We start from the raw sequence: 27,104 nt of genomic DNA on the forward strand, positions 1-27,104 counted from the left end.
AGCAAACTGCAGCCTGCCATCTGCTTCTTGCTTGTTTTCCCCTGGGCCACAATGCACAGGCACACCAGGCCCACCCAGAGGCCTTTCCCAAACACATTCATTCATTGGATTCTTGGATCAGATTTTCTAAATTAACCTTGGCTCACTTTCAGCTCCCTCTCCCGAGGCAGTGGCCTGCAATGCAAATGAAGGCTGACAGGCTACTGAAAAGGAAAGCATGCGTCCGGTGGTATGCAGAGTGACACAAGTGGAGTACCATACTATGTAGCACAGACACTGGAAATCAAAACACTGCAGGGGCAAGGGCTCCTGTAAAAGCAAGTGTGAAACAGACGGGTCCTCACATTGACAATGACATAGCTCAGCATGTTAAACTAACCCACCGCTAAATACATCTACTTGGGAATAAGGAGAAATCTTCACAACAAATCTGTATGCTAACCAAAGATAGCAAAGAGTAGATTTTGCAAAGAGGAGCGTTTTCTAATCTATTCCAAATAACACGAAAGGGCCAGATTTTAGCCACCTTTGCATGGGTGCAGTGGAGGAGAAGGTACATGGAGGGAGCCAGGAAGTAGTTAGTGCACTAATTTAGGAGACTGGCATTTTACAGTCAATGTGCACTGGTGTAAATGACTACACAAGGTGCCAGGAAATGAAGCATCAAGCTCAAAGGCTTTCTCTGCCTTAGTTTAGCTGTCTGTGAAATGGGATCAATAATACACAGAGGTGGTGTGATAATTAGTTAATGCCCAAACCTGCAAGTCTTCTGTGTATGCAGATCTCATTGTTTTCCATAGGAGAGCCATTTGTGGAGAGCTTGCCAGAAAGGATAAGCTATATTTTTATACTTTGATAACATACATATGAGTGCAAAGGCCAACATTTTGAAGTCTGACTCTCTGAATGTGGTAGGCATTTAAATCCACACTCAGCCACCTAAATAAAAGTTACTGGTTTTCAAAGTTTTTGGACTTGTCTAGTTCCTTCAAGAGCTGCTGTAAGGTGCTCAGAACCCCTGAAAATCAGGCCAGTTATTTAGATATCTAATTGTGCATGCTGGTGGCTAACGTCAGTAACCTATCTTTGAAAAATATGGCCCAGGAACTGTCATACTCTGATGAGGATCACCTGGGTGAGAAAATCCCTTCTTGCAACCAAATCATCTTTAATAGCAAAGGGTACCCTAGAGAAACACTGTCCAGTAACCTTTTTGGTCTTAATATTTTTTTTACTCCAAAATGCACCTGATGTGGAAAACCTATTTTCAAAAGGGCACCAAAACCATTTAATCTCCCTCCTTTTACTAACAGCACATGGCTATTAGAAGATTTAAAATAAACAGAAAGAAAAAGAAAAAAGAACCCCAAACAGCCACCCTACTCTGAAATCCAGATCCTAAAGCCTCCCTTTTCCCATCTCTCTATGCAGGTGCTTGTAAGGTCCTCACCATCATAGTATCTAAGTGTGTATCTGACAATGATGAAAACCCAAACCTGTTTAACCCCAAATCACACCACAGAATCCTAAAATGAATTTCTTACCGTGTGGCATTCTCCAAAGCCCGGGAAAATGATGCATAATCGGCAGTCGAGTGCTGGAAGGAATAGTACCAGGCAGCTGCATCTTCAATGAAGGAATTAGAGTCCTCTCCTCCAAGGGAATTCTGCAGAGCCTGATAAAAGGCTGTTTTGCTATTGGCTCTTCCTTGACTTTCTTCAAATTTCTAAGAGCAAAATCAGGGTTTTTTTAATAAACAAAAGTTAAACATTTCACAGAATGTCCTGTACATAGGCTCAAACCACCCCCTGCAGAATCACACAGGGAGACAGCACTCTTCATGCTGACCTCTGAACTCCCATGGGAAGGCAGAGTGCTGTCTCCAACCCCTGCTGTTGTCACGCAAAGATGCCCCTCTCCGGGGTCTCTGTAGGGGTTTATGGGAAGGATGCAGTAGGGAGATGCTGCTTTCTGCTGCATAGTCCTTCGATCTGCATCTGGACATCAAAGCAGGAGGTAATTCAGCTTGGAGCTGCATTACCTCCCTCCGAGTCCTCTTCATGGCTACTACATTAGCAGTGCAGCTGCACTTGTGGCTATACTGCCAAGGTGAGGGGCACTTCCAGGACAGAGAGGAAATCCCTTCCCCACAGATGCCACGGATCTACAAGGGTGCAAGAGGGTGCAACCTTCACAATCCTCCAAGCCCTCCCCCTCATGCTGGGAAGCTCCCTGCCGGGAAGCCCTCTCATGGTTTCCTCCAGGGTGAGTCAATATAGCCCAAAGAAAATGGGGGATCAAACTTCAGTTATACTAAAGAGACCACAGGTCAGATCCTCAGCTGGTGTAAAGTCAGAGGGTGCACACATGTGACCACAGAAGTAAGGAGGGGTGGAGGAGACAGGGCCAAGGCAAAAAGACTCCTGTTTCCATGGGAATCCAGAGATCGGCATGCAGAGAGCTGTCTCATGCCATGCCCAGTTTCCCACCCCTGTTCTTGATGGAGCCGACAAGTCCTGGAGGCTTTTTATATCTCTGTTATTTCGGGATGTTATCTGTTATCCTTTTAGATCTTTCACATTCTGTTTTTAAATGGCAGAATTGATTCCAGGTTTGGAAACAAAGCGACTTCTTGAAAAGCTTGAATCGAGATTTCCTTTCTGCAGGAGACACTTGCACAGGTGCATGGGGGCTGAAATTTGGTAAGATATTTTAAAAACATTCCAGACAGAAACATCTAATAAGCTGTCTTTGTCATCATGGCTGGCCCTCCTGAAACAAAACGGATCTAAATCTTCCCAGTCAAATTACTATGGATACTTATACTGAATATTTTATTTTGTTGACCTGCATCTGGTTTTCATCAAACACCACAAAAAAATCTTTCCACCACCCTGCATAGAATGTACCAAAAGCTACAGAAGGAATAATTGCTTTTCCAATAGATTCACAGAAATTAGAGATGGGAAAAAAAGTCTCAAGTCACAAAATCCATCCCGTTGCCATCATAGGATGGTCTTTACTACTCATTCTAGTGTTCTTTCCAGTCCAGTTTTCAATGACCGTTATCATGGGATCTGAAAGGCCCTTAGATAATGGCTAGGTGATGGGATAAAACACAAAGAAAAGTGACAGAGTGGTAATGTGCCCTGTTAGTTGCACAATTTCAGTGCAGCTTGGTTTCTTTCCCTTTTTTTTCCTCTTATTTTTAGGAGATCTGTCATCTAATTTGTTTCCATTTCACTGAGTGAGAATTAATGGTGTACATAAGTGCACATTTTTCGCAAGAAACTGAAACATTATCACTAAGGAACTGATTCAAAGCCCACTGAAATCAGTAGCTGTCTTTCTATTCACTTCCATGGAAGATCAGGTCTTTAGGGGCTGGCTGCATCACTACATTTCTAATGAACTGGTGGCATCTTTCACTGAAGAATTGGTGCTGATGGATTTGAGCAATTTAGAAAGGGAGGAGTGGGGTAAAGAGGATAATCTTTTATGGAGAGTGCTCAGTCCTGCTAATTGCTGAACACCTTGCATGATCCAGCCCTTATTCCATGTTTTAATTTTCTATTTAGTGATGGACACATTATATTATTCAACAACTGCCACAGATGCTAAGGGAACAATGAAACATCAGGCTCATTCGCTTAGAAGAACACTTTATAGTGCTTGGCTTACAATTTTTGTCACCACAAAAATGTCCTAAGAATTTTGGTGCCCTTGCTCAGCAGTCAGATCGTAAAATTGAGTCACTAGGGTCTTGTGAGTCAGCTGTCAACATGGGAACAGAGCTGGCTGAAAAATGGAATTTCTGTCTCCTTTGAAATTCTGAGATTTTGAAATTTGGTTTTGTCCTGATTTGAAAAGTTGAATTTTCCACAAAACCAAATATTCCAAAATATTTTATTTTGACTATATATTAATTATATTATATTATATATTATATATTATATATTATAAAGAATTGGAATGATAAAGTCAAAATCAAATGTTTGGCCTTATTGAAATGAAACTTTTAAATAATTTCTCAGTGAAAATTTCAATGAAGTTGATACATTCCCACAAAATATTTCGATTTCATCAGCTCAGTATATTCCAGCGAACAATTTTCCACTTGAAAATTTTCAGTCAGCTCTAATAGGAAATATTTTCCGAAGAGGGCTTAACATAATAGACAGTAGGAGATAGATAGAAAGAACTGCAGCCTATGTCAAATAATCTACATTCTACAAACTCTTTCAGAGCTAAGGTTTACCAAGCTCAGGAATTATAGCCTTATGGGCCTTTCTTCAGTATTATAAAAAAACCAGGTAAGAAAATCATTAAAAACAATGGGCCAGATTCAGTGGTGTGTTGCTTTGCACTGTTCTGGTGACAAGAAGCAGTCATAAACATGGCTTAACTGACTGTTACCCTGAGTTTACAGTTTCTTTCATTGTGGAAGCAAAATTCTAGTATGCCAGTGAATTTGGCCCAGTATATTATAAAGCACCTAGCTGAGTAGCATATGTAGAGACAAACCTTCACATCTTCTGTAAGGCTAAATGGTACCTCTCCAACATGTTAGAATAGCGTTAAGAGTTAACTTTCAAACAGTGGATAAGGGGAAACAGTGTATATAGTGATTTTACTTTTTCAAATGGCTTTTGACTAAGTCCCTCACAGGAGACTATTAAGAAAACTTGCTAGCCAAAAGGTGAGAGTCTCAGCACAACCCTGTCATGGATTCAAGCTAGTTAAGAGACAAAATAAAGAGTTGGAATTAAAGAGTCAATTCTCATCATAGATGGAGCTTAATAGCAGGTTTTTCCTCTGAGGTCATTACAGTGACTAACTCCTGCAATGGGTTCCATGCAGGTGGGGTCCTGTGCTCTTGAGAAGCCCCACTGACTGCAGATGCTGTGGGTGTACGGGACTGCCTGCACAGCTCAGACTGCATATATGGGATAAATGCATAATATCGCTAACTTTCCATCCACCCACCCCCTGTTTCCTGGCTGTGCATGGCAGCCTGGGTCTGTACTAGGGTGGGTGTACCAGCAGAGAAAAAGACAGAAAAAGCCAAAACCTTAGTCCACCAACTAAACAGAATCCCAACTCTCACAATGGCTACGCATCCCTCCTTGCAATACATGTACTGTCTACTGTGTACTAAAGACACTGTGCGTGTGTACACACACACACACACGTCTTTAAGACCAGAAAGGATCTTAGGTCATCTCGTCTGAGGGTATGTCTACACTACAGGGACTATACTGGCATAGCTACATTTGCAGTAGCTATGATGGCATAACCCTGAAGCATAGAGACAGTTTACACTTCCGCATGTGACAGCGGCTACATTGATGGAAGCTTTCTTTCATCGATGTAGCTGCATCGACACTAGGGGTCGGGTCAGCACAGCTATTTCAGTCAGGGATGTGGTTTTTTTCACACCACTGACAGACGTAGGTATGAGGAGCTAACTTCTGTGTATCACAGGCTGTAGATTTTCACCCACTTTCCCCTTTATTGAGCTCAATAACTTACGTTTGACTAAAGCATATCATCCAAAAGGCATCCGAGTCTTGATCTGAAGACTTCAATAGATGTGGAATCCACCACTTCCCTTGGTAGTCTGTTCCAATGGTTATTCACCCCCCACTGTTAAAAATGTGTGCCTTATTTCTAATCTGAATTTGTCTGGCTTTAACTTCCAGCCATTGGATCTTGTTCTGACTTTCTCTGCTTGAGGGAGATATTAGGTTACTTCAACCCACCCTCTGGCCAGTGCCTGGGGGGATGGAGCCATGGCTCCACCTCGTCTCCACCATTTCCTCAACAACTTAGTAAAAAGGAGGGGAAGGAAATATCAGGTGCACAGCCTCTCCCACCAAATACCCCAACCTTGATCGAGGTATCCCTGACAGGGCTGAACCAGTGCACTGGGGGGAGACCTTATTTTTGTATATTGCTCTGTGCAGCCTTGCTAGGACTAGTCAAAATCTAGCCCTTACATTGTGAGCTCTTCAGAGTAAGGACCATGCCTCCTTTTATGATTGGAAAGCATTGTGGGCACTAGTGGAAAGAAATTACAAATACCACCCCCACCACCAGATTCTGTAGATCTACACCAGTGGTTCTCAACCCGTGACCCAGTCAGCACTCCGCTGCGGCCTATGTGACAAGGCCACACAGGTAGTATATGTACTGTGTAGATGCAGCCCACGTAACACACAGAGAGCTGCGTAAGTGGCTCAGTGGTAAACAGGTTGAGAACCATGACCTACACATTCTCAGTCTGTCTGGGGTACAGAACTCTGTGATAAATATTTCCCAAGGGCTGACATGTACAAATATCCTATGTTACAACACCTGCTATAAGGGAAGCACTGTGGTTTACCCCTTTTTTTTTTTTTTTGCACTGTCTCATAATGGGTGAAATTCACAAACAGCAAAGGCCTTGTTCCACTTAAGCCCTATTTTGAGGTCTCATCTATTTTAGGGCTTGTCTATACTTGAAATGCTACAGTGGCACAGCGTAAACACTACCTACCTACGCTGACAGGAGAGTTGTTTCCGTCAGCGTAGGGAATCCATTTCCCCAAGATGCGGTAGCTAGGTTGACAGAGAAATTCTTCCATTGACCTAGTGCTGTCCACACTGGGGTAAGGTCGGCTTAACTATGCTGCTCAGAGCTGTGGGTTTTCCACATCCCTGAGCAACGTAGGTAAACCAACGTAATTTCTAGTGCAGATCAGGCCTCGGGTATTTATATGGCCCCCATTACCACAGTATCTGAGTGCCTTACAAATCTGTGGAGTAACTATGCTAAAGGGAGCAGCTCTAGTAGTATCTTCACTGAAGCGCTGAAGTGGTACAGTTTCACTGTATGTGAAGACACGCTCCGGATTAAGAAATATCTGAAGTCCCAAGGATACATGGGAGGGATGGGGACAGTGCAGTTATGTGCTGTCAAGGTTCCTTCCCCACTCTGAACTCTAGGGTACAGATGTGGGGACCTGCATGAAAACCCCCCTAAGCTGATTCTTACCAGCTTAGGTTAAAAACTTCCTCAAGGTACAAACTTTGCCTTGTCCTTGAACCCTATGCTGCCACCACCAAGCACGTGAAACAAAGAACAGGGAAAGAGCCCACTTGGAGACGTCTTTCCCCCAAAATATCCCCCCAAGCCACCCCCTTTCCTGGGAAGGCTTGATAAAAATCCTCACCAATTTGCATAGGTGAACACAAACACAAACCCTTGGATCTTAAGAACAATGAAAAAACAGTCAGGATCTTAAAAGAAGAATTTTAATTAAAGAAAAAGTAAAAGAATCACCTCTGTAAAATAAGGACGGTAAATACCTTACAGGGTAATCAGATTCAAAACAGAGAGAATCCCTTTAGGCAAAACCTTAAGTTACAAAAAGACACAAAAACAGGAATATACATTCCATTCAGCACAACTTATTTACCAGCCATTTAAACAAAAGGAAATCTAACGCATTTCTAGCTAGATTACTTACTAACAAGTTCTAATACTCCATTCTTGTTCTGTTCCCTGCAAAAGCATCACACAGACAGACAGACCCTTTGTTTCCCCTCCCACTCCAGCTTTGAAAGTAACTTGTCTCCGCAGTGGTCATTTTGGTCAGATGCCAGCAAGGTTCTCTTAGCTTCTTAACCCTTTACAGGTGAAGGGGTGTTGCCTCTGGCCAGGAGGGATTTTATAGTTCTGTATACAGAAAGGTGGTTCCCCTTCCCTTTATATTTATGACACGTGCCCACAGAAAGCACTGCTAGTTCTAAACGTACCAGAACTCACAACGCAGGAAATGTGTGCAGTGTTGATGCAGCTGTGTCCATCCCAGGACATCAGAGAGACAAGGTAGATGAGGTAATCACCAACAGAAGTTGGTCCAATAAAAGATATTATCTCACCCACCTTGTCTCTAACCCAGAAAATGGGGAGATAAACACGGCTTGGTTCACATGCAGAAAAACAAAACATAATTCAAGTAACAACAGAGGCATCAGTGATTAAACAGCTCTCCCCCGTCCCGCCCCCCGCCGCAAATCCTTGACGAGTTTCAACCTTACTAGTGATTATCCATAATAGCCTTTCAGTGCAGTTAGCAGTGCTGACAAAACGTGGATAAAAATGAATGAGCACACGCACACTCCTGCAAAACAAATGTAGGTGTAAGATTCTTAGAGATTGAGTGCACTTGGTAACAGGTTTGTAGAGAAGTGTGAACAGTTAGGGCAAAAGCATTGCACAATGTCCACATGACAACTCGGCTACCCCCCTGGCAGCACAAATCTAACCCAAAAGGTGTTAACCCAGGGGAGGTGCCTTGTTAGAATTATCTGTAATGTGTGAGTAGTCACAGGAAGGAATAGCTAACAACCTTCAGCTACAGGGGAACGAAACCCTCACAAAGCTGTGTAACCCCCACAAGAGCCTGCCCATGTCCCCTCACGCTCTTCAGCAGTTGCACAGGGTGAGAAGCAGGGGCGCTGGAACAATTTTTATAGGGGAGGTGCTGAGGGCCATTGAGTCAAACGGCAAACCCTAGATATGATGGAAACCACTTCAAGCCAGGGGGTGCATCAGCTTCTTCTGCACCCCTAGTTCAAGCACCTATGGTGTGAAGGTGTCTAGAGTTCTGCCTGAATACAAAATTTGTATCCACATCCGATCAGCAAAAATGAGCCTCGGATATAAGGTGGATATCTGTGGATTAGCTAATGACCTTCAGCTACAGGGAAACTAAACCCTCACAAAGTACCCCCCTCTGCCCCTGTGCTGTTCTGAGAAGTGTGCACATTTGGAATCCCTGATTTCCCTTGCCTGTGTACATGATTTCCCTCCCAGGTGGACGGGATCCAGCTGCCTGTACAGGGTTTGTAAACCAGACTTATGCTGGGCCCACTCGGGATGGAAGCACTCCCCTTTACCCTCCCAAATGTTAGAGAGAGTGCAGCAGACAATGATTATATGAACAGCATTTGTCACGTTGGCATCCAGACGGGGGCACAGGCACGGCGAACGAGAGTTCAGCCTGCCAAACACACACTCCATGACCATTCTACAGCTACTGATTCTGTAAGTGAATTCCCGTGGATGCTGGGGTATGGTTTCATGAGCCAACTTAGGAGCGGTAATGCCAAAACAAAACCTGGCACAGACACACTGTAGAGAACCATATAGTTTCTGGGGAATAATGGGCCTTCTTTCCCCCTTCAAGAACAATCCCAATCTTCTCAGCACCATAGTGTCACGAACCTTTCCCGTGTTGGTATTAATGAATCTGCCTCAGTGGTCCACTAAGCCTTGCAGAATGCGTGAATAATAAACTTTTTGGTTCACAACCACTTGGCCCCTTTTGGTGGGCAAAGTATTGGGCTATGAGTGCCATCAATGGCCCCTGCACAGTTTGGAAGCCCCATCTTCTCAAATTCAGCTATTATTTCTGGAACTTTTCTTATGGCAGCCACCTGTGGGTAGATCAGTGTTAACAGCATTACAGACCTGCATGAACACGACCCCGACAATGGATTTTCCAACCCTGAAATGGTTTGCAGTGGACCTACAGCTGGTGCTGCCAGCTTCCACAGGGCAATAATCACCCAGTTTCCTGAGTCGAATGTTCTGGCAGTGGAGGTTTGGTGCAAGCTCCCTCACACAGCTCCATGAGGTGCGATTTCCTCGTTTGGAAGTTCTGAAGTCACTGCTCATCACCCCGGGTTTCCAAAACAATGCATGTTCTCTTGCACCACAAGCAACAGTCCAACCATGGGCAACTGTGGCAACACCAGCATTATCATCTCTCTACCATGGGAGTGAATGAACTGTCATTCACCCTCCAGGTCAGCCATCTTTGACGTGTCAGAAAGTTCTTCCCAAATCCCATCCAGCATCTTGTGATCACCTACTCCACTGCATAAATGTCTGTCCTGTGATAAGGAACAGGAGCAGAACCACATCATCATCCCATCATTCCATGTCTTCCACCCAATTAGGTGGGGGCAGGCATGATCAGGAACTGCCACTGGGAAAGATATGGGACAGTACCAACAACACACAACAAAGTGGTTCTTAGAGCAGTGGTGGGCAACCTGTGGCCTGCGGGCCGCATACGGCTCATCAGGGTAATCTGATTGCGGTGGACGTGCTGGCTGCCGCTTCCCACAGCTCCCATTGGCCGGGAACCGAGAACTGTGGCCAGTGGGAGCTGCCTGCGGACAGTCAGTGTCAGTAAAATGTCTAGCGGCCCACAATCAGATTACCTTGATGGGCCGCAGGTTGCCCACCACTGCCCTAGAGCGTTCCCCTGTGATGCACAGAACCCTGGGATACCACCTCTGAAATAGCAGCGCTAACGTTCTGTAGCGACAGCAGCCACGTGGAGGTGGGGATGCACATGTACACAGCATTATATGTATGTCCAGCACAGCGTATGGGGACATTCGGCCTGGATACAGGGAACACGCATGAGCGTATATATTGCGGTGGACAAACTTACCAAGCCACCTACGACAATCTTCAGAAGTTCGAGAGCTGGGGTGTGCCTGCTGGGGCTTGGGACTTCTGCCCCGTGGGAGGCACCTGCGGGAGCTCAGGGCTTCAGCCCCGCTCCTGCTGAAGCCCTGAGCCCTGGCAGGTGTGCCCCATGGGGCTGAAGCCCCTAGATCCACCTCCCCACTGGGCAGAAGCCCCTACCCCACACCTGCTGCAAGGCAGAGATCCCAAGCTCCCCACTGCCGAAGTCTGGTAGGTGGCGAATGGGAGGGTGTCGTGGGGGGCTCTGCAAGCTGCACTTTAGCTACAAAAGAGCCGCATGTGGCTCACAAGCCACAGTTTGGCCACCCCGGTATATACAGTCAAGTAACCGAATATGTGCGCCAGCATAGACATAGCCTCTGACAACTGCCCTGGGGAGAAGTTTAAAGCATTCCAATCAGTAATACATCTGCTTCAGCTCATGCAAATAAATATCTTTGTTAATGTCAGCAGACAGTCAGATTCATGAGGTCGAACTCAGCATCCGCTGGGCAAGAATTTTCATGTTCAGTTGCTACTATAAATGACCATCTGAAAGGAACACAGCTCTTAAAGAGATGTTAATCAAACAAATGTTTAGCCGGTATGTAACTAACTGGTCTCTCTCGTGGCTTCTGACACTAGATTTTACTGTGATCCATAACAGTCCCAACAGCTGGAAGACCCAGCCCACAGGGCATATATTTTTATGCACCCCCTGTCTGCAGCTGGCTATGATGGAAGCAGTTATTCTGTAGTAAATGGAAGAGCAAGCTCTTACCAGCTTCATTCTTTCCAGCATCCTCTGACACAGCTATTTATCTCTAGGTACTTCGCATACTGTCTGAGCACCTCACAAGCACTGATGGATTTTCTCCTTTCAACACTCCTGTGAGGAAGGGAAGTATTAACCCCATTTTACAGGTAGGGGACTAAGGCACAGGATAGATGAAGTGACTTGCCCAAGGTCAGAAAGAAGGTCTGAGGCAGAACCATACTCATTACATCACTTTCCCAACCCGGTTAGAATATGAAGGCAGCAGGACACAATGATAACCCCCTTCCATCCATTACAAAGAGTGCAGGCCACTTCCAGTTCTCATCCTCCATCTGATACAGGAGAAGGGGGGAAGTGGGAAGGGCTCTATCAGACCCCTCTGATGCAGGAGGAGGAAGAGGGAAGCAGGACAGCATGACAAGGCCTCCTCATGACATACTCCAGAAGGAAGGGAACAGGCTGACACTGGTCACCCTCAACACACAGACACACGTAGGGTGACCAGATGTCCCGATTTTATAGGGACAGTCCCAATTTTGGGGTCTTTTTCTTATATAGGCTCCTATTATCCCCCTACCCCCATCCCAATTTTTCACATTTGCTGTCTGGTCACCCTAGACACACGCTACTGATCTAGGGGTCTACTGATGCCACTAGATGATTTTGTTGCCTGTGCTGGATTTTGTCACCAGGTTTTGATTCCATGCAGGTGATCATGGCTGTGAGGCAGCATAGCACTTTGGGCGCTGGTTGTAAGAAACAGTATGAACAGTTTGTCCTCTGTTCCGAGATAGAGGACATGCTATGATTTTGCAGCAGTGAACGCATTAGAGCTGAGATATTGAGTGTGAAATTAGAAAGCTTTGCAGCAGCTCTTCAATAAGGTATCCTGATGCCTGCAAGATAGGCTGGAATCTAGAGCATTTGAAAGAAACTAAGGACATGAGAAGGCAGAAACAGAGCCAGAGCAAATGAGAATAAATCAGCAGTTATTAAGAGGCAAAGGAGATGAAAGGGAAGGACTGAAATGCAGCCTGTCTAACATGGAGAATGTGAGTTCACGGGGGCAGAACTGTCTTTGTTACATACCTGTACAGTGATTAGCACACTGAGGCCCTGGTCCTTGGTTGGGCTTCCTTGGCACTACTGGAATTATTACTACTACTAGCAATGAGGAATTACAAGGACTTTCCAAATTCTCATCTCAGAAGTCCAAGTTCTGTGTAAGTACTTAACAGGAAAGAGAAGAATTCTGAACCTCAGAAAAATCTGGCAGCTTCCAGCTGTCTCCCTTATTAACACTCTGGTTTGCAGCATAATCTTCTGTTAGACAACACAGTAGGATTTCACTCACTGTTTATAATTAAGGCATGATGCACAAAAGGGGTGGTAACACACAGGGGACTTCATTTCCTGGCCCCACCCACATGACCTGGGCCAAGGTTACCAAGGTCCATTCCCCTGTCATAACACAGGGATCATTATGGGCTGACTCCAGTGGTTGCTGTTACATCCTTGACCCTGGCCTTTTTAAAGTCATTTTTAAAGGATTCAAAAGGGAAACATGATGTCAAAGCAAAAGCAAAAATATCCTGAAGGGAACCAACGCAGTCACTTTGTCTCTGTTCAGAATTGTCGTAACACACTCTTTCAGGAGATTCCTGTCAAATCCTTTGTTGTTATTTCTGAACGTACAAATGTCTTATGTTACACAACCAGCTATTGGGCAGCACTGGGGTTTACCCTTTTCTTGCACTGTTTCACAATGGGTGAAATTCACCGCTTTGCAGACAGACAGCAACAGGCCTTGTTCCACTTAAAGCCCTATTTTGTGGTCTGTCTTTTGGAGCTAGTCTACACTTGAAATGCTACAGTGGCACAGCTGTGCCGCAGGAGCATGTCAGTATAAACACTATCTACACCAACGAAAGGGGTTCTTCTGTCAACGTAGGGAATCCACTTCCCCAGGAAGCGGTAACCAGGTCGACGAAAGAATTCTTCCGTCAACCTAGTGCTGTCTATGGTGGAGGTAAGGTCAGCTTAACTATGCCGCTCAGAGCTGTGGGTTTTTCACATCTCTGAGCAACGTTGGTAAACCAACTTAATTTCTAGTGCAGACCAGGCTTCAGGTACTTATATGGCCCCTCAGTACCACAGTATCGAAGCACCTCATAATCTTTCCTGTGTTTATTCTCACCACACCTCTGTGAGGTAGGGCAGTGCTATTATCCCCATTTTACAGATCGGGGCTAAGGCACAGAGTAAGATTAAATGACATGCCATAGGTCATGCAGGAAGTTTGTGGCAAAGTAGTTACTTGAACCCAGGTCTCCAAAGCTCTAACCTAGTGACCTAACCACTGGACTAGCCTTTTTCTTCAAAGTGGAAATTAAGTAGTGTCTGGCTCTCTGCACAAGTGTGAAGTTTAATCCTTTGTGTCTCAAGAGCCCTTCCTCCCATTCCTGCTTTCTTTAAATCTCACATGAAAACTTTCCTACTGTTTTAGATTCCTTACTAAAAATATGTTGGTATCCAGCATTAATGGCCAGAATGGACTTTATCTCTGGGCCCCATGGTAGCAAGCGTCAGTGTTTTGGATCATTATGGTCGAGCACTGTGGCAATGTTAGTAAGAGTTACATTGACTGTTTGAAGTTCTGTTGCCTTGGGTAACACAGGAGGTCAGAGCAGATATTCGAAAGACTCCCAGCCAGTAGCACTGCTGAGCCCATTTCTCCATTTCGTACACAACCCAAACTCCCATTAACTCAGTGGTTATGCTCCACTATTGAGCCCACTGTACGTTTTTGCTTGTTGTTCTGGACAATTAATGAAGAATACTCCAGTCCTTCTGTATATACTGCTCTGCACCGATACTCTTGCATAAATGGTCACTGAAGTAAATATGGAGAGAGAGAAACAGACAATGAGCAAGGGAGAGAATGTCTCCAGGAAGTCTGCTCACTTGTAAACAAAAATCACTAGTTTAAAGGGAGTTTGGCATTACGGAGCACGAATGTATCTCGCTCTTGAATGCATGTGTTAATTACATAGCAGGGTATTGAAGAGAAAGCTGAAAGGGACAGGCTGGATGGTTTGTTCTATCATTTCAACAGGCTATAAGAACAGAGGAATTTCCATTAGATAAAGGAACTATTTAACCACTGGGTCCAGTATTCTGTCTCCAAAGCGGCCAATGCCAGATGCTGCAGAGGAAGTAGAACACCCCACAGTAGGACTATTTGTGTAATGCTAGATAATTGTCCCCAGTGGATGATCAGTTTGTGCCTTGATGCTTGAGAATTGATAACCCTTTTCATTTTTATCCTAGCTCATGTATCCTCAGATGCTATTCCTATTCATGGGCAGTTCTAATTTGGAAGCATCCTTATAAGGGGAGGATTCACAAAACAGAAAAGCACAAGCAATAATGTAGGAAATAAACCAGTGCAACAATCCATGAGCAAAAACATAAGATAGGAGTTGGAGAGGGGAATAACCTATGAATTTTGGACCCATATCTGGGTTTAGATTCTGAATCCTCCATAAAGTTCAGCAGGGTCTAAATGCAGGAGTTTGACTTGGGCCCATCCCTACTCTAGAGAAACCCAACAGCCATATTAATATTAAAGTATCAGCTACATAATAACATACAACAGGAGAAATGAATACTACGTGCTTTTCAGAGAGACCCACAATACATGCAAACACATGCAAAATACAAGCTAAAGCAACCTTGTCTCCCAACTTTTTGCCCCTTCCCTGAACTATAGTATTATTGCATAAATAGGATATACATTTCCATTGGCTAGTCAAAACAGGACTTCTTTATGAAGGACAATGCTTTGGTGTATTTGCATGGAGTCCAATTCAAGAATTATGAAAGCCAAAAAGTCTCTCTCCTGCCAGCACAGACCCTCTTTGTTAATATTTGCTTAAGTGCTTTAAGAGTTGATAGTTCTTTTGCACAGTAAATCTATGTCTACCTTAATTGCCTTAGCTCTGCTGATCAGCCCGTCTTGTTGAGCACTTCCAATGAGCAGATCCACCTTCCTAAGTCGAGAACGCTGCACGGTTGCAGCTAGAGGTTCCCGAAGGTAGATTCCATCAACCACTGGGCCCCAGTACTGAAAAGGCCCACTTATGGCTAGGAGCTGTGTTGAAAGGGAACAAAGAATAGTACAGTACAATCATGATCAGGATTTTCAGAAGTGTTCAGCATTAGCTTGACTCTGGGGCTATTGAAGTCAATGGTAAAACTCCCATTACATGGGAAATGTGCACTTCTAGAGACCAAGGGATTGGTAAAGAGATACTGGGCCTTACAGTGGTGAGCAGCTGGACCAGATTAGGAAGGGCTTTCCATCATTCCCACCTGACCACAGCTTGTTTGCCTGTCTGTCTGAAATGATGATTTGATCTGATGGCCTCATAAGGGGTAAGTGTCCACGTAACACAGTCCAAAATCACAACTGGAAGGAACCGGTGCCCTTGCTGATAGCCTCAGCAGAGGAGCCAAGAGAATAAACAACTCTGTTGTTCCTAGCGTGGTTACTTCTAGGTTGGGGTGAGGCCCAACGCTATGGTGTGATTGGGAATTGCTGATGTCTCTTCTTTACCTGGGTGTGAAGGATTTCACCCTCCAGGACTGTCAGCTTGGCTTCTTTCATAAGAATTACATTTTGTTAAGTTAAATGCAAAGCACAGTCATCTTTTCACGCCGCCTTTTCTGCAGAGAACTCTCGTGGAAACTAGGGGTCTAATTCCCATTTACGGTTCGGTCAGGCATTCCCCACCCTGACATGGATCACTGAAACTCAGTTCCAGAAACGTTTACACTGCCAAAGCGATGCAAAGGAGCCTTAGTTTAAATGAGAATCAGGCCATAAGTATCAAGGGGCCAAAGCCTCAGTTGGTGGATATCAGTGTAACTCCACCGAAGTCAATGTCAGTTTACACCAGCTAAGGATCTGGCCCAACATTTAAAAAAATTCTTCCTGCAAGTTGCTGTACATGCAGCCTACATTTCAGTTATAATACAAAGTCACATATATTGCTATGGCTTACCCTAGTCTGTGCATCGTTGAGAGCATTGGCAGGCAACTGGCGGAGGCAGGATACAATTTCCTCACTGCTGGATGAAGGGCACCCAAGTTCATTAGCCAGAACTGCCACTTGGTCCTGAGCTTTCTTCTCACTAATCACCGACACCGGGGAAAAAACAGATCCTCCCTAGAAGAGAAAACAGACTATGAGTCAATTGATCCTGTCAACATGTGCTTCCCTGGTGCATGATGGGAAGATGACAGAAAAAAAAATCTGCTCAGTCACTGACTGGAAAATGGAATGTGCAAGAACTGCAGCATGGTCTAGCGATTAAAGCAAAGGATGTGGAGAGAGCAGGGCTGGGTGCTATTCACAACTCTGTCACTGATTTTTTGTGAGACCTTGGGCAAGTCACTTAATTTCTTTGTGCTTCAGTTCCCCCATCTGTAAAATGGGGACAATAATCCACCTCATGGCATTTTGAAACCTTTAGATGGAAAGTGGTATACATTATTACTGTGGTCTCACAAATCTCAGAGTTAGTGGAGTTTAGCTCAATGAAAGTAGTAGCCATTGCTTAATGTCACTTATTAATTATTACTTATTTGTGCTATGCAAGCAACCAAAGGTTGCAAACCAAGATCAGTGCTCCCTTGTGCTAGGCACTGTGCGAACACACAGGTGGGCATGAGCCCCCACAAAGATCTTACAATCTATCATACGCTGTTAGCCTCTTATATCTGTAAGCATTGCAATTCCAAAAATGCTAGGGGAGCATGATATGGATTCTTCACTAGGGATGATAAAGCATGAGCAGGAAAGAAGCCAGCTTTGACTTTCAAAACTCATGGTGAGTTTGCAGGACTAACACTTGCAGAGGTGGGGAATCTCCTTTGTACTTTAAAGCTTGATGTGGAAGTTTTTGAGATACAGAGAATATAGAACATCACAGTGCTCTTCAGAGTAGGATCAATATTTAAATCATGAGTCAAAGCCACAGAGCCCAGACGAGAACTCAGGAGTTCCTGGCTTCCAATTCCATGTTCAGACCACTTCCCCAGACCTGTCACAGCTGGGTTGTGTTTGGAAAAGAGCTCACTGGGAAAGGATGTCATAATGTCGTTGAGTAACCACAAAAGCCACTTATTCAAAATGCAGGTATGTTAGCATAGCCTGATAGCATCTGACCTACAACATCAGGGCTGGAATAAGCAGTGACATGGTTAAAAATGACTCAGTTCTAATTTCCAAACGTTTAGATCAGTTTACTATAATAATTGCTCAGATGCACTTCCGTCTTTAAAAAAAACCCAGAGAAGCTGATTGCCTCGGCTGATTAGCTTTTTTCACTATAAAACAAGTTAAATACAAAACTATATACCCAGCAAAACAGAAAAACAGAGGCAAAGAAAAAAAAGTAAATGTATTTTTAATATTTGGTCTCTAAGAAATGCATAGCAGTTAAAAACATTCACGTCCATTTCATTGTTTCTAGCAAGCATATACATTGACTGTAGTCGTGAAGCATCCTGTCTGATTCCTGAAGTAATCTGTTTTCAGATATACTCAGAAGGGACTATTGTTTAGATGCTGAGACAGTCCTGCAAGCTCGCCACTTGGATAGCTCCCGCAGGTCCATTATTACTATACTCCTTAATGATTTTTCTCTTTCGTTAAGTTAAAATAAAAAACTTCAAGGATCTAGAAAGACACTATAATTATTTATTCATTAGTTTAGTGGTAGACTACAGGAGGGCTGCAGCTAAGTAAAGAAAATGTCAAAATATCAAGAATGTAGCTTTTCTTTTTCTTTTTCGAAGAAGTTACTGTAGAAAGGGATCTATGAGTTGACACAGGCCGGGGGAGTAAAGAGGCATGGATTCTATTCCCAGTTGTGCCACTGATCTGCCAGGAGTTCTTAGACAAATAATTACATGTGTAATAACCGCAGCCTTACATGGATATTGTGAGGATAATTCATTAATGATTGCAAAGCACTTTGAGATCAGTGGAGGAAAGGTGCCAGGTAGGCCAGATTCTCTAGCTTGCAGCATTGCCTGAGTGGGGCAAAGGGAGAAGAAACGGTCCAAAACTTCCCTGACTGAGAAACCTGTGCTTTTAGTAGGGGTAGAACCAATATAACAGGTTCCTATGCCCTCTGCACAGGGGATATGATAGAGCTGAGGAGAAGCATCGTGGAGGTGTGGAGGATGAATATCACACTTCAGCTATTCCCAGGTAACAGATGGCCCTTTAGGGACAGTTGCCAGCAGGTGCAAGTTAGAGCAGTCCCCTGGTTGCTCTAGCTGAAGCAGAGAATCAGGCAACTAGCTAAAAGCAGCTGAGAATCTGGCCTTGTGACTGCACAGTACTATTATCACTTAAAATTGCCACCTCTTCTGCCCACCCCTAGAAGTGGAGGGTGCACTTTTCAAGTAGTGCTCAGCATCCACTGGATGGCACCCTCTGTGATGCTGGACAAGTTATGTAACCTCTCTGAGCCTCAGTTTCCCAGTCTGGGAAGTGGGGCTGATGTCAAATAGCTCTTTACAAAGGTGGGTGTTTCAATGGAGGGGGTGGATAAAGAGATACAGGCTATAATAATTAATAATTTGACTGACAGCCAGGACTGCAGTTTTGGTGCACCATGTCTAGCTCGCTGTTTAATGCACTTCAGGATTTTGTTTTGAAGCAGTTCAAGGAATCGTAGTGACTACTTTTTCCCAGCAAGCTATTCCCTCAGTTAATCAGGACTATTGTGTCCCTCTGTCATGTTGCTGTGGTGTGGATTCCATTGTATTAGATGTGCAACACAGACTAACTGTGGAACAGAAGCCTTCACACTGACCTCCTGCATTTGTACTTGTTCAGGTGTGTTACATATAACAATAGACTGAACCACAACCTAGACCCCACAACTTCTCTCCTTCCCCCTCCCTCCCTCCCTCTCATGCATGAGTATCCCTTGATCTTAGGGAAACAAGGTGGGTGAGTGTAGTGGAGTGATCACTCCGCTCCTGCCCGGAGGGGTTAAACGCAGCCCCGGGGGAGTACTGTGGCTGGGGAAGGCTGAATGGAGAAGCAGCCTCAGCTGTGGCCACGCCCCAATCAGGGCCCAGCTGGCCCTTATAAGAGGGCAGTGGGCCAGGAGCATGGAGTCTCTCTCTCTCGCCTTTTGAGAGGGAGGGACCTGGCTGTTGCGAGCTGAGTAGGGTACCTAAACTGGAGCAGGGCTAGGGGAAGGCCAGAAGAGCTGGGGAGCCCTGGCCTGGAAACCCCCCATGCTGCAGGCCTAGTGTAAGGCCAAATAGGTACTGGGGTTGCAGGGGCAGCCCAAGGGTAGGCGGCGGCAGCAGGTCCAAACCCTCCTTGGCGGTGATGAGTGGCAATTATACTGCAGTCCGCCCCAGGGAATGGAGGCTACATGGTGACTGGCAGTAGCCATATACTGAAGCAAGGTGGGGATAGGGGGTTGGGGGTTCCCTGGGGAGGGGAGACCCAGAGAAACTGTGGAGCACTGCTAGGGGGCAGAACCCTGAGGAAAGGGGTACTGGGGTCTGGGAGGGACACAGGCGGCGGTGGTGGTGACGGCACCGGCCTGCAGAGGGTGCTCCGGAGCTGGAAAAAGAGCTAATTCCCAGACATCCAGCAGGAGGCGCCGCAGGGGTGAGTCTCACCACGTTACAGCGGGGTAATATCTTTTATTGGACCAACCTCTATTGGTGAGAGAGACAAACTTTGGAGCTCTTCTTCAGGTCTGGGAAAGGTATTAAGAGTGTCAGAGCTAAATACAAAATCGAACAGATACTTTCGCATAAGTAAGCATATTCTAAGGAACCATTCAAGGTGAAGTGGCCTGTCAACACTGATTTTAAAGCCATGATATTTAGTGTCTAGCAAAGTTATGAATTTAATAAAGACACTAGATTTATGGCTTATTATAACAATCTGTAACCCACTGGTCCCCTTCCCCCAGCTCCTTTTTGTCCTGTGACTACAGGGGTGCTAATGGGCTACTTCACCTTGCATGATCCCTTAAAATATGTGCTAACTACTTATGCTAAACTATTTGTTCGGCCTTGTCTTTAGCTATGACACTCTTAGCCCAGGTCTACACTGCAGAATTACTTTGGTATAACTACGTGGCTCAGGGGTGTGAAATTCTCCGCTCAGCAACATACTTATACAGACTGAAGCTCTGGTGTAGACAGCGCTATGTTGGCGGGAGAGCTCGTCCCACTGACATAGCTATCATCACCCACAGAGATGGAGTTATTAAGCCAACAGGAGAGCTCTCTCCTCTTGGCTTGGAGCATTTTCACCAGAACCACTACAGCTGTACAGATGCAAGTTTCTAGTGTGGACAAGCCCATAATACCTTTCCCCAGACCCGAAGAAGAGCTCTGCATAGCTCAAAAGTTTGTCTCTCTCACCAGTAGAAGTTAGTCCAATAAAAGATGATATCCCACTAACCTTGTCTCGCTAATATCCTGGGATCAATACAGCTACAACCACACAGCATATATCCCTTGATCTCTCATTTAAACTGAATGGCTTTCTAGGTGCCCACCTTTACTGCATTTTCATATGGCTATTTTCAGACTGGCCAATTTTTGAGGAGGACTGGAATGAAAACAATTAACTGAGAAAGCAACTGACCAGATCTTCCTCTTGGGTAAATCATCAGAACCCCCTTGACTTCAACATCTGAATAAGGGCTGAGTTTGCTCTTACTCCTACAGGAGCCCAAACCTTTGTTTGTTCCCAGAGCTCAGGCAATAGCTGTTATGACTATTTAACAGGGTTATTATTATGGTAGCGCTTAAAGGCCAGTAAGAATAGGGCCCTGTTATGCTGGCGCTGCACAAACACAGAGTAGTAGACAATCCTTACCAGCTTCAGCATTAGTTGCGGCCCAGCAAAGCACTTGTGTGTATGTTCAGTGTGAAGAATGGGAATAATCCCATTGACTGACTTCAGAGCCCTGGCTAAAGTTCTGTTCTGGAGTGGGACTATATGAGCAGGAGCATTATGTGGGGTATTGAGTCAAGATGTGTGAAACGTTCGCAGTGAGATCAGAAATGACACACAACTCACCACTAACTTGAAATTCAGTTCACAAACCTTCCCTGGGAACCCGGTCCAGTTTTGAGAGTTCTGGGCCACTACATGGCTTGGCATGAAAATATGACCTCTCCCCCAGCCTCTGTCTTTGCCTATTTGCATTGCAACTCTTTAGGGTCAGGGACCGCTTACTACTTTATGTTTGTACAGCACCTAGCACAATGGGGCTCCTGAGGCACTACTGTAACAAACATAATTATTAATCATCATCATGTGAAATCCAGGGAAAGCCAGACAAGCAGACCCATACATGGCCTGCGCCTGTGTTGATGAGCTCAGCTTCCCCCTTGGCACTGCAGAACTACACACTGGGTTTTCAGAGGAATCCCTGGACATATGGCTCCTCTGGGAGCTGTGCTCTCTATGGGCCAACAGGAACTAGTGGCCGCTGAAGAGCAGAGCAGAAGCAAGAAAATCCCTTGCATTCCCTCCTGATCTCTGGGTATTTACATGCTCTGCAAGTGGGATCTCCAGCTTCTTCCACAAGGAAAACCCCTGCTCTCCCCATCCCAGCCAAACATGAAAGTTCACAGCCAATTCCGCAAGCTGAAACTCCCCATAGGTTATTCCTGCAGAGGAAATAATGAGGGCCAGAACCTCAGCAGGAGTAAACTGGCATCACTCCATTATATAATAGCTGTTCCCAAATCGCAAAATTCAAATGAAGATTCAAACTTCCCAGAAGTTTGAGGGGGTTGCAAAGGTCAGGACCATTTCAGGGGTTTTACTCTGGAACCCATGTCTAGGAGCGATCTCTTTTTTCTTCCTCTAACAGCAGCAGTTTTGCAATAGGCTCAGCCACAGAGTTTGTTCTGCTGTTTTCCATGGTGGTGACCATTTCCTCAGTCTGCTTTTTTTGATAACATTTGTATTCAGGAAGTAAGTCTTGCACTTTGGCGTTAAACCAAATATAGATCCAATGCTATGCCTCATGGTTAATCACTTTTTTTTTTGGAGGGGGACCAGAATTCAGTAATATTTGAAAGTGATAGACTTATCTTCCTTATTGGAGAGCTCCTTCTGAAATTTGCTTGAAGGTCAAGGGATGGGGGAGATTCCTGTTAACAAAAGAGTTAGGCAAGCAAAATTCAAATTCACAAACAACATTTGTTTCCTCATCATTTCTTCATCCGCATCTGCAGACCTCAGGAGCAAATGTGAGAGCAGAAGCTGGAGACTACCCACAAAGAAGGCTTCAACTTTGAGCAAATAATTTTCATATTTAACAGAAATATACTATATACACCAGCACAGGCCTATGATTTAAAGAGAGACGCATGAAAAAACAAACATATGTGAAGGGTCCTACTTTTCTCTTAATCACGTTCACCATAGAAAACACTGTCTCTGTATGATTAATAATAATAACCAGGGATAAATTGGACATGAGCTTAAAAAAAGAGAGCCTGTTTAGAGAGATGCAGAAACTTTGAATGTAGTGTTCACTCACACTGGTTGAAATTCCCAGTATCGCCAACTCCAAACATTCAAACATCATGAATCAGGCACCAAAAGATCATGAGATTGGCTTAAAAATAATAAATGTGGGGTTCTTTTATTTTCCTTCTGATTTTCAAGTCTTTTTCTGGACACACATGGGGGCTAGAAAGTTACTTTTAAATGAAAGCTGAGATTCCCACATAATCATATGATTACAGGAGCTGAGGCTTTAAGAAAAAAGTGTCTCACATATCATGCAACTCACAACAAAATCATGAGAGTTAGCAACACTGCCCCTGTGCAGACGGTCAATATGAGACCAATTCACTGTATAAATCCCACTCAAAATTGGGCTTAAATGGAATTTAAGTCACATACTGTTCTTGCTCTGGCTATCTACACTGGGGTGTCTCACTGTGTCCTGTGGAAAGTTATCTGACCTCTTTGTCAACCCCTTTGAAGAAACAGGAACTATTACCTCACTGAAAATGAATTGCTGCATTCGAGTTAAGCAATCCTAGCTAATATCATTGCACCCCCCGCGGCCCCAGCCCCATTTACAGGAATAGTAGGAAGTATTATACTGAATGTTGTGCAATTGTACAAAGGGTAATGAATGGCTGTTTCAGTGACAAGATGGTATTATGCTAGCCACCTTAGCCTGCAGTGTCTCTGCACAATAATACTATGTGCCTCATGTACGCCTGGAACTGGCAACTTCCTCAGACTGCAAACAATTACACCTCTCTTCATTCACATGGACTCTGAAAATCACTTCTGCAAAGTCTTTCAGCGGTGACTCATCAGTGAGCTTTCGCCAAAAGCCTGCACTGAAAATGGCTTTTACCACCTGCACTGCAATAGAAACTGTGCTCCCAGGGAGCAGTATCCCTCCATCACTGTCCTCCGCACAGCCTCTCATGCACCATGGCCTCTTTGTTCTTTTCTTGTGCTTCTGGACTAACTGTACTTCCTTCTTGGGCTGCCTTCTGCCCTGAGATACTCACCTTGCCACAGAAGTTAACGGAATTACTCTGGACAGGTATGATGGAGCAGAAGCCAATTCATGCGGTCTTGACCTCTGCCTGAAAGCGCACCATACACATGAATGAAGATATAACAACATCAACAATAAGAATCCCAAAGGGCAAGACTGGGATCTGTCTAACAAATACTCCAGTGCTCAAGCTAATGAAGCTGTCCATGCTTGTATCTGGCCAATGTCAAATATAAAGCTGTATTTATTGCTATTAGAATCATAGAATATTAGGGTTGGAAGAGCCCTCACAAGGTCATCTTGTCCAATCCCCTGCTCAAAGCAGGACCAATCCCCAACTAAATCATCCCAGCCACGGCTTTGTCATGCCGGGCCTTAAAAACCTCTAAGGATGGAGATTCCACCACCTCCCTAGGTAACCCATTCCAGTGCTTCACCACCCTCCTAGTGAAATAGTGTTTCCTAATATCCAACCTAGACCTCCCACACTGCAACTTGAGACCATTGCTTCTTGTTCTGTCATCTGCCATCACTGAGAACAGCCGAGCTCCATCCTCTTTGGAACCCCCCCTTCAGGTAGTTGAAGGCTACTATCAAATTCCCCCTCACTCTTCTCTTCTGCAGACTAAACAAGCCCAGTTCCCTCAGCCTCTCCTCGTAAGTCATGTGCCCCAGCCCCCTAATCATTTTCACTGCCCTCTACTGGACTCTCTCCAATTTGTCCACGTCCCTTCTGTAGCGGGGGGACCAAAACTGGACACAATACTCCAGGTGTGGCCTCACCAGTGCCCAATAGAGGGGAATAATCACTTCCGTTGATCTGCTGGAAATGCTCCTACTAATGCAGCCCAATATACTGTTGGCCTTCTTGGCAACAAGGGCCCACTGCTGACTCATATCCAGCTTCTGGTCCACTGTAATCCTCAGGTCCTTTTCTGCAGAACTGCTGCCTAGCCAGTTGGTCCCCAGCCTGTAGCAGTGCATGGGATTCTTCCGTCCTAAATGCAGGAAGTGTTATTGGTTAACAGTGCCCATAGAGTGCTCGGTGTTATACAAAGAGGCAAGAAGGCGCAGCCCATGAGTCATGAAGCTTACACGCACGCATAAGTGAGGGGAGGTAGTACAGCATGTTATACAGCATTAAATGGCATTTGGTCATGCCCTGAAAAAAGAATGTTAAGGTCTTCCACATTCCCAGCACAGCAGAAGTGGGTCTCCAAGAGGGACTTAAATGTGGGAAGGGTCTATTGGATGAACTCAGGAAGATCACACCAAACACAGGGGGCTGCAGTGAAGAAAGCACAAAGGTGATCAAGAAAGATGCTAATGAACAGACGAGGCTGGGAGCGTTGGCAGATGGGTGGGACGATGCTGGGGAAATATGGTGGGTCAGAGGTAGGGATGGTTTTGCTGCGCAAGCATCTGCCTGAGATTTCTGAAAATGGAAAAAAAAAGACTTTTTTCCATCAATTCTGACATTTTGCAGGTGGTAAGGTTTTTTTTCTTTTTTTTATTTCCTGCACAGCTCTCGACAGATGCCATTTTGCTAGTAACAGAGGAGATTCTGCAAAGCACAGTGTTCCTGTATCTCAAATGACTCACTTGTTGCTTGCCTGATTGTTACTCTATCAAGCCAGTAACTTTCAGTAACAAGATATGAACGCCTTTAACACAATTTACAAGCCCCCCCCACTGAATTCAACAGCAAAACTCTTTGATTTAGAAGGGAGCACAGCCACGCCGGTATCAAATCTAATTGTTTACCATATTTATAAATATGTGATTAGCCTACAGTGCTGGTATTATGCATTGCACAGATGCAAGATGCAGTGCAGAATCCATGAGCCCAACCTTAGCAATCAAAAGTGGGTACATGGAGAGTAGGGATTTTCATTTAACTCCCTCCAGCAAGAATTGATCTACTTCTCTTTAAACATGTTACCCTTGTAAGCTGCCTGCTTTTGGATCAGACTGTGCCCTGTTTTGGCAAGGACAGGTGTGTTTCAATCCAGCTTTGTGAATGCCATCTGTTGCTCAGTGCCATATTCCTTACACAATATGCTCCCCTGGCCCTCTCCAATAGAAAAATGTTCGTTTCATGTTCAGAGTCCTCATCAGCCTTCAAACTGCTACACTCTGTACTAGATTCTGACTAACCCAGTGCAAATATACATGGGGAGGAGCGGGGATGATAGCCCCCCACAGTTGCATCCCCGCACACAATCCCAGTCCTTGCACTTCCTTGACACAAGAACTGCACCAGGCTTGGGCTGCCGTTGGATATGGAGTAGAAGGGTGAAGGCAAGACATAGCCCTGCCCCTCCTCACACAGTCTGATACAGAACCTGACCTGGGCTCCTCTGACGATCCCAGTCTGGGATCTGGAAAATCTGTCTGGAAAATTCTAGCAGGGGAGGTGCACCTTCTGCCGTAGAACTGTGGCTTCCAGAAACAGTCAGATCCTACAGTCAGACTTTAACTGGCAGTGATAATGACGCAATGCTAAAGTAGCAATTTGGCTGCCGTCAAAACCTCCCTCTAAGAGCACTAGATGTGAGAGCTCACCCTTGCAAACCCACTTCCATTGCAAACCTTCCACTCCTTTACCCTCTGTTCAAGGTAACAACCACTAGCATAGCACATAAAAATAAGGAAACTCTCCTCTAATTACTGTGGTTCACAGTTTTGGCACAACCTGCTACCAGGGAAACTTAACCACTCTCTCTTGGTTGCAATATATCCTATCGAACAGCTTCTAAGGCTGTTGAGCTTTTCCATCTCATTAAGTGTCATGGCTCGACAATTAACTTCTAACCTGCAGCAATTCTAAGGCTGAAACATTAATCAACAGCTGAACTCTAGCATGGTTTTTTTAATCCTGCCACATGACGTTAACATTTCAGAACCCACGCTGGTCATAAAAACAATGGGTATATTAAGCTACCTTGAATAACCTACAGACTTTTATGTATAAGCCTTTACTATGGGTTCGCTGAGTGATCTTGAGCAGGTCATTTGATAGCTTTGTGCCTCAGTTTCTCCCTCTGAGACATAGGGATAAAACTGAGCACAACAGAGGTGTTCTGAGGTTTAGTTAATTACTTGGTATAATGCAGTCTGAGACATTGAAATGAGAAGGTGCTCTATGTACAGGCTTTTGTTCATCCTTGTTTATGTGTTGTAGTCTGC

At 44.8% G+C, this 27,104-nt stretch overlaps 1 protein-coding gene across 1 annotated transcript in view; it reads right to left on the bottom strand.

Moving 5' to 3' along the window:
• TG (thyroglobulin) overlaps positions 1-27,104 on the bottom strand; it is a 204,126-nt gene that overhangs the window by 25,781 nt on the left and 151,241 nt on the right. Inside the window, exons 42-44 of the mRNA XM_073335054.2 lie at positions 16,376-16,540; positions 15,295-15,462; positions 1,545-1,726 (exon numbers count right to left, since the gene is read on the bottom strand). Coding sequence (XP_073191155.2) covers positions 1,545-1,726; positions 15,295-15,462; positions 16,376-16,540 — 515 coding nt within the window. The remainder of the gene's footprint in view (positions 1-1,544; positions 1,727-15,294; positions 15,463-16,375; positions 16,541-27,104) is intronic.

Source organism: Lepidochelys kempii, chromosome 2 (genome assembly GCF_965140285.1).
Source record: "Lepidochelys kempii isolate rLepKem1 chromosome 2, rLepKem1.hap1, whole genome shotgun sequence".
Taxonomy (NCBI): domain Eukaryota; kingdom Metazoa; phylum Chordata; order Testudines; family Cheloniidae; genus Lepidochelys; species Lepidochelys kempii.